Source organism: Ursus americanus, chromosome 2, assembly GCF_024610735.1.
Source record: "Ursus americanus isolate L20-20 chromosome 2, mUrsAme1.1.p, whole genome shotgun sequence".
Classification (NCBI taxonomy): Eukaryota; Metazoa; Chordata; class Mammalia; order Carnivora; family Ursidae; genus Ursus; species Ursus americanus.
The window spans coordinates 50,251,098-50,259,605 of NC_142128.1; the positions used below are offsets into that span (position 1 = coordinate 50,251,098).

At 47.5% G+C, this 8,508-nt stretch overlaps 1 protein-coding gene across 2 annotated transcripts in view; it reads right to left on the reverse strand.

Annotated features, from left to right (window-relative positions):
• MIA3 (MIA SH3 domain ER export factor 3) overlaps nucleotides 1–6,918 on the reverse strand; it is a 54,443-nt gene extending 47,525 nt beyond the window's left edge. The window contains exons 1-2 of one of the 2 annotated variants that reach the window (XM_045809656.2): nucleotides 6,748–6,918; nucleotides 3,717–3,850 (exon numbers count right to left, since the gene is read on the reverse strand). In XM_045809656.2, the coding sequence (XP_045665612.2) occupies nucleotides 3,717–3,850; nucleotides 6,748–6,880 (267 nt within the window). In that variant the 5' untranslated portion in view covers nucleotides 6,881–6,918. The remainder of the gene's footprint in view (nucleotides 1–3,716; nucleotides 3,851–6,747) is intronic. The other variant, XM_045809657.2, reaches the window with a different exon arrangement.
• Nucleotides 6,919–8,508: the final 1,590 nt, after the last annotated feature.

The following is an 8,508-nucleotide window of genomic DNA, read 5'->3' on the forward strand; positions in this document are numbered from 1 at the left end:
AAGAGCGTATGACTGTTGATCTCGGGGTTGTGACTTTGAGCCCCACGTTGGGTAGAAATTACTTAAAAATAAAAATCTTTTAAAAAAAACAAAAAACCTGCAAATCAGAGCTGGTTAGAAACACAATTGCAAATAACCTCTAGCAATAATTTACCTGCACATTTCACAGCTTTGCTCATCACCCAGTACTTAGAAGTCTTTCTTACACCACTAAAATCATAAAAATTAAGTAAAAAGAATATAAAATCCCTAAAATGTGTGATCACTACAACAAAAAGTAAATATTTATTGACAGAATGGGCTGTAGCAGCTTTTTCAAAGGCTAGGTTTTCCAGTATTTTGAGGAGAAAATAAAATTCATACTAACGTATACATCAAGCTTTAATTTCATGCAAAATAAACCTCTAGAGAAAATAACCCCATTTACCTACAGCCCTAACAGCGAAAATACATAAAGTGTGTCTTCTTGAGACGCATGCACTGTTTTCTCCTGGCTCCGTCTGAAACGGAAAGCAGATCTCTCTGGAGGAGGCTGACAGGCAGATCCGATGCACCAAAGGAGAAAAAACTATCTTATCACCGACTCCTAAAATATCCTCATTAGGAGTGCTGTTGCTATACCTGGCAAATATGTGAAAGCCAGCCTGAGTACTAGAATACCGTCTTCAAGATTAGATAAGGCAGAGCAATTAAAAACCGCTACACTGGCAGTTAAAACCTAAAACTGTTAAGAAACTAAAAAAGAGTACAGAACAAAAACAAAAAAAAAAAAAAACAGAAATAAATCATTTTGAGAGCTAATGGGAAAGAGTTTTTAATTTCCTAAAGTGTAAGTTCCATGAAGTAAGAGACACTGAGGGAAAATATACTATTTTCCCCTTTTCGGGAAAACTTTTTCAAAAGAAAATCTAGAAAAGGGAGACAGATCAGAAATATATGGAAAAAGGAGATACATTTGTCTTTGGGTAGTCTCTGCACTGACACCACAGGTCATATAAAACTCCATTTTTGGGGGGTGCCTGGCTGGCTCAGTCGGCAGAGCATGTGACTCTTGATCTGAGGATTATGGGTTCAAGCCCCATGTTGGGTACAGAGATTATTAAAAATAATAAAATCTTGGGGCGACTGGGGCTCAGTCGGTTAAGCGTCTGCCTTCAGCTCAGGTCATGATCCCAGGGTCCTGGGATCGAGCCCCACATCAGGCTCCCTGCTCAGCAGGGAGTCTGCTTCTCCCTCTCCCTCTGCCCCTGCTTGTGCTCTCTCTCCCTCTCTCTCTGTCAAATAAATAAATAAAACCTTAAAAAGAATAAAATAAATAAAATCTTAAGAAAAAATGCCTCCGTATTTTTACACTGGGTGGGGGGGTATTCTGTGCCTCAGGATCTGACAAAAAGGGACCCTCAGGACTGGAAGTAAGATTTATATCTAATTTTGCTTCCCTGTATCATCCCTGCCAGAGAACTATTAATTTGATGGGGGGGGGGGGAGAAGTAGAACATTTGTTCAAGAGAATAAATTCTGCATAAGTTACTATCAGGACACATGTAAGTAAGTGCCACTGCCCTGAAAGGCAATATTCAAAGGGCAGATGGGTAAGACATGGGCCCTTCCGTACGGGCCTTATGACTTTACAGGAGCAAAGACAGTACATAAGCCAAGTGCAAGACAGAGCAGTAAAAGGGACGCCACGTGAGCAGCGCAAACAAAATGCCACCTGGACAATCATCGAACAGCCCAGAGCCCTCTGGCTGGGTTGCTGAGAGCAGTGCTTCCCTAAGAAGGCTGCAAGAGAGGTGACCATGGCCATAGGGAAATCCAAGTCGAGCTCACGCACCCAAATGCTCCAACTTAACCACCTCACTGCACATAAAACATGTAGCCTAGGTATGTAGAAAAAACTTGCCAAGAGTAAAGATTATCAAGAAATCTCATGTGGTAGACTTGAAGGAAACAGAACAGACTCTTCTTTGTATCTGGTGATTCAATCAGGATTCTGCCCAAATTACAAGGGCTGAACCTGACCAGTTAGTTGGTCTTTCAAGATTCCTCCCTAGGAATCTGGAACACCAACAAAATGAATCTGGTTTTCCCTGTGTAGGTTTCTCAAGCCTTATTTTCTGTTGTTTGGTATTTTATTGAGAGTAAAAGTTTTCACAGTGGGGACTGGGTATTTCTGGAAGTTTGAACAATCTATAAGGATATCAAGAACTCTTACAACTTTCGGTAAATAAACAGCCCACACATCACACTTTTTAGAAAGGAAAGGACAAGAACTCATAAGCCTCTCAGTCAGACCACTCCTAGGGACTCTCATTAAAAACGTAAAAAGCATGAGCATTATTTACAACAGCCAATGGGGTGCCTGGGTGGCTCAGTTGGTTGAGCACTGGATCTTGATTTTGGCTGAGGCCATGATCTCGGGGTTGTGGGATTGAGCCCTGGGTCATGGGATTGGCCCCACGTAGGGCCCCACACTCAGCATGAAGTCTGCTTGTCCCTCTCCTCCCCCCTCTGTCCCTCCCCCGTGAGTGTGCTCTCTTGATACCTATCTAATAAATAAATAGAATCTTACAATAGCTAAAACGTGGAAGCAACCCAAGTGTCCACCAATAGATGAGTAGACAAAGACGTGTACACACACACACACACACACACACACACCATGGAATATTACTCGGCCACAAAAAAGAATGAAATCACTTGCCATGTGTAACAACATGGATGGACTGAGAGGGTATAACGCTAAGAAAAATAAGTGGGCTAGAGAAAGATAAATGCCATATGATCTCACTCATATGTGAAATTTAAGAAACAAAACAAAGAAAAAAAGAGACAATAAACAGACACTGGAATACACAGAACAAACTGGTGGGTGCCACAGGGGAGGTGAGTGGAGGAACGGGTGAAACAGGTGATGGGGGAGGAAGAGTACTCTTATCGTGACGGGCACTGAGTAACACGTGGAATTGCGGAGTTCCTATACTGCACGCCTGACACTAACAGAACCCTCTAAGTTACTTATACTTGAACAAAAACTTGTTTTAAAAAGCAGAGCATGATGGAGTCATTGGTTTCCAGTCATATGGGTGCCATGAGGGCACCCATAAAACCGGCTGGGAAGAGAGCAGCGGGGGGGATCCTCCAGAAGCAGGTGTCTGAAGAGCAGGAAAAGGATGACCCAGAAGTTGCAAACAAAGCAAGGAAACAAAAAACACACAATGGAAAGGACATTTTGCTTTTTTAACAGACTAGTGACAGTACGTATAATTAGGTAACTGGTCCCAGAGCTGTCACTCTTTCACAAATATTGATAACTTAGAAAAAAAATACGCATACAATCAACTTTAAACATGAACACGTGAAACACTGTCCCACACCAAGTCTACAGGACTAAGTCTAATGCCCGTGCACCCTTCCGCTGTGAAGCAATGAAGTTCCGAATTTCCAGGTTTCACCACCACAACCTTTCCTATGGAGGCAGCACCCACGGCTGATAACAACCAGAAGCAGTTCAGTTTTGTTTAAGGAACAGAGCAGAGTCCCTACCTGGGGCCAGGCCTGATGCCTGCCCGGGACACACAGACACCTGTTTCCCCAGTCTGGCAGAGAGGACAAGTAACTCCATCAAAGACCCCAGGAAAACAGTTATTTCCATCTACAGTGAGAAACAAGCCGATAGAAAGCAAGAAGCTAAAGCGTGTCAAATTTGTACTTACACTTCCGGCCCAAACTTCAGGAGGTCTCCCTGCCAGTTTGTAGTAGACATACACAGGATCACCTTTTTTAAAACTCACGAAACGACAATCGGGGCCTGTAAAATCTTCTAGAGCCTCACCCCGGTACATTAACACTGTATGTAAAGACAGGGGGGAAAAAAGAGAAAAACAGGTATCAGGACCAGTCCATGCTGATGTATCAGGAAATAGGAGGGTGTCCTTTAGTGTGTAAACAACAATCAAGTTTCTCCAGTACTCTCTGGAATCAATCGCTTTCAATGCACAGGCTCCGAGTATCTAAAATCTTTAGAGGTTTATCATCATATATCATCCCTACAAGCAGACAGGAGAGATGGCCACTTTCCCTGTTTTTCTCTATGGATAAACATAAAGCAAGGAGTCCACCGCCACGCATAGCCGGTGTGGACCAAGAAACTCTTGGTCCCCTCTCTAACCTTCTTGTCCTCAATCTCTGCTGTATTGTAATCATAAAAAGCTTCATGGCGCAATTGGATAAATTCAAATGTAGATGCTGGCTGGCTTAAGCATGGCCGCATGAAGAGGTAATAGGGAGCTGGGGAGAGCACCCAGGAACCCCCAAGGGGTCAATTAACTTGAACTAACACTAAAAGGCACTATCGTTAAGTGGCTAAACCTGCTACCTTGCAGTAGTAAACACTGTTGACTTCATCTGAGGCCACGCTGCTCTCCCCGTACAGTATCTGGATAAATTAACGGGAAGGGACATCACATCCTCTTACTGGTCCAATCACATGACGGGGTAATGTGAAATTATTATGAAAGTAATGTTCACCGTACCCAACATTATGAAGGTTTCAACACGAAGTAAAGATACCCTTATTTATTTTATTTATGTATATACATGAAATCAGAAGTGGGCATCACATGTTGCAGGGACAAGCAAAACTATGAGAATTGTCCAGTAGTTACCTTCAGTCTTAAAACGCAGTACTTAAATCACACTTGATCTAGAAACTAGTAGAAGCAGCATTTTTCTTTTTGTTGGCCAAATACACAGTTTCTGATATAAGATGAAATGGACAAGATACAGTTAAATAGAGAAAAGAAGGGTGACATGGAAAGAAAACTTTTTCTTAAAGCCAGTGAGCCATAAATACAGTAAAATGTATCTTTAATACATATTTGAGGGAAGAACAGATAGATCTGAGGGCGGTTATTTGGATTTTGAAGCTAAAATCCGATTATTTTAATACATGTCAACATCCTAATTCAGATGTAACTGGGGGAAAGGCCAGGTTGAAGGTGATGGACAATTTAAGACTGGGGATTCTATAGCAACTGGAAATAGCAATGTTTCTTTTGTTTCCTCCTGAGAAGAGATCACTGAAAAATTGTTACATTAGATGACATTACCGCACACTGTGATACAACTTTCCTAAAAGTACAGACAGCTCCCTCTCTCACACACACACCTTACGAGATACTTAATGCAACACAGTCCCAGACCCTGCTGGGCTGCCGCCTGTTGTGTTTTGGTTGTATCTGTTTGGACACATGCCATTTCTCAACTTATGTGACAAGTAAGGGTCCTTCCAGCACCAAGTCTCCGTCCTGGGGAAGCATCAACGATGTGATTCTCCAGGTAACTGGTTTGGAGGAACCCAAGCAAGGAAGTGCTTGAAAGCAAAGAAGGGCAAACATTTTGTCTTAGCCAACCCTGCTTGCTAATCATCTGGGTTTGCTCAGGGAAAACTGAAAGGGAAAAGTGTGGAAGTTGCTCCACTTTTGTCGTGTTCGTTGATGTGCTTCAGCCCTAGGTTACCTCCTGGAACGGCTTAACGCAGAGATGCCTCCTGGCTTCCCGTTCACGGGCGTTGCGGCGATACAAACTCTTCCAACTAGGAAATTTGTTTTCGAATAGCATCAATTTGAATATAAATAGCTAAACTGTAGGCATACAGCCTTTTCAGCAAGAACAGTTTTCTACATGTATTGTTTACAATTTATGAACAACCGTTTCCGAACGCGGTTTATCACTAAGTTACAAGGTTATTCGAGACCCTCCGGGAGGCCTTAAGAATGATCCCGGTCCCACAAACACATGGGAAGAGATTCCAACAACACAAGTGACTAAGGCTAAGGCTGGTCAGGTTTACGAAAACGAATAAATATTTTTTATGATTACTTTACGAATCCTCTTCATCTGCCTCTGGAGATCTCAGTCCTCCTCGCCGCCCACAGTCCATCCCCCACCCCCAATCTAGGACTGGGGCACAATTCCGCTTCCTGCGCAAAGAGGAGGCTGCCGGTCCCAGGTGGCCGAGGCAGAGATTCTTGGCCTCTTTCAAGAGCGAAAGATTTTGGCCTTCCTTAAGGTGCCCTCCCTGCCTGGCTGTTTGCAAGGAGACTTCTAAGCACAGAAATGACAGGACTGAAGCACAGCCGAGGCGGAGACCTTGGAATACACTGCATGCTTGGACTCCGGGCTCGTCCCAAACCCAAACTCCAATCCCTGTCAAAAGGCGGTACGAGCCCCAAATCCGAGAGAAGCAGTAGGGCGAAGGGGTACCGCCAGCGCCCTTCCCGAGCCCCACCATCAACCTGCGGCCAGGAACGCACCCGCCGAGCCCTCGGCGCATCTGCGCCCCGACTGCACCCACCCAGGTCCCCGCGGCGGGGGCAGGAGAGCGCTTGCTGCGGCGCGGTGAGCCCAGGGCGCGCGGCGCGCACCCCAACTGCTCGGTCTCCCCTCGGGGCCGGGCGGGGAGCGGGTGCTTCGAGCCGTCCCTGGGGAAACCGGGGGCCACGGCCACCGCCAGCCCCAAACCCCGCCAGATCAGCACAGGGAAAGGAAACGCTGGCAACAAGTGGGAGGCGCAGCCCCCCGGCCAGGGCCCGGGGGCGCCGAGAGCCGAAAGGACAGCGCGGGGCGCCGGCGCTCGCCCACCCCGGCGCCGCGCCCGCCCGGCCTGCGCCCCCGGCCCGCTCGCGGGGCTGCCCAGCTCCCGCCCCCGCGCGGCTCCGCCGCCACCGCCCTCCTGCCACTCACTGCTGCACTCCTCGTCCGCGCACAATTTGTGCTCCGCGAAGCGCCGGCTCGTGTCCGCGTGCGGCTGGCCCGGCACCCGCCAGAGCGGCCCGAGCAGGAGCAGCCAGAAGAGCAGCCCCGGCGCCGCAGCCATGTTGTGGTCACCGCGGGGGAGCCGGCGGCACGGAGGCGGAGGCGAGGCCGGGCGGGCGCCGGCAGGCGGGGCCGAGGGCGGAACGCGGCGGGCGGGGCGCGCGGCGGGGAGGGGCGGTGCCGGAGGCCGCGGCGTTCCCGGCCGACACGTCAGCACCGCCGCGGCGAGGTGCTGCGACCCTCTGCCTCGCGCGTTCCTCCGTTCTCCGCCCCCGCCGCCAGCCCTCACGTCTCCCCTGCATGGCCCGGTCCCTTCGCAGTCAGCCCTCCGCGCCGCTGCAGTCGTCGCTCACCCCTTTCTGCGACCTTGGAGCCCCCATCCCACCAGCCCAATACGGGGTCCTTTTTTGGTACCTTCTCGCAGCTTCTCATTTCTGGTCCAGCCCTAACCAGCCCACCGCCACCCTCCCCCCCATTCTTGGTTTGGTGCTTCCTTTTCCAAACTACCAAATCCCACCCACGAGTTGCCGCTATTAGTCTCTGGCTTGAGGCTCCCTTTCCTTCAGGCTTCCAGGGGTTCCCTGGGGGGACCCATCCATGATCCCCTTTGGGAAGGGGCATGAGTGGAATGGTAGGTTGGTGATGGAAATTAGAGCCGGTGGCCAGCTTGGTCTTTTTTTGAGCGTTGGTAGGGAAGGGGTTAGCAATGTATACCAGTGCTGAGATCTTCAGATTCTTGGGCCTTTATCTAAGGGGAGAAGTAATTTAATTCAACACAAACGTGTTGAGCTTCCATTTTATGCGATCATTTATGCATGCCAGACACCAGGGTGGCGTGGGGAAAGACGTAGGTCAAAAGACAAGATATCTGGCCCTTGTCTAAAGAAATCCACAATTTAGTGGAAACCAACTGACATAAAAACGGCTAAAGAACAAATATAAGATAGGGAAAGGCTAATTAATTGCAACTAACTTGTACTGAGTTCTTTCTTTAGGCCCAGGTGTTATTCTAAGGTCTTTAAATGTATCCGTTCCTTGAATCTTCACAATAGAGGATGCTATTACTATCTTCATTTTTGAGATGAGTAAATTGGTGCATTCACACTTCTAGTGAAAGGTAGAGCTCAGATTCAAACCCAGGGAATATCCTCCCTTTTATTTTTTTAAGATTTTTATTTATTTATTTGACAGAGATAGAGACAGCCAGCGAGAGAGGGAACACAAGCAGGGGGAGTGGGAGAGGAAGAAGCAGGCTCATAGCAGAGAAGCCTGATGTGGGACTCGATCCCATAATGCCAGGATCACACCCTGAGCCGAAGGCAGATGCTTAACCGCTGTGCCACCCAGGCGCCCCATCCTCCCTTTTAATCACAGCTCTGTAAAGCCTCCATCAAGCAACATGCAATTTTTGTACTTTCTTTCTGACTAGGGGAAGCAAAATCTTGTTTAAATGACAGTATCACTGAATTATTTATATGTGCGAAGAGAGAAAGAAAAGAAAAAAGAAAAGAAGGCAGGCCACAAGCCCACAGATCAGCCCAGAGAAGAGTGGCTGCATTGTTCTGGCGGTGGTTGGAGCACTTTACACTTGTCAGTCTTTCTATATCTCAATAAATGCCATTTTCATTCCCATCCTCCAGGAGCTCAAGTCAAAAACTTAATTCCTGGGACGCCTGGGTGGCTCAGTAG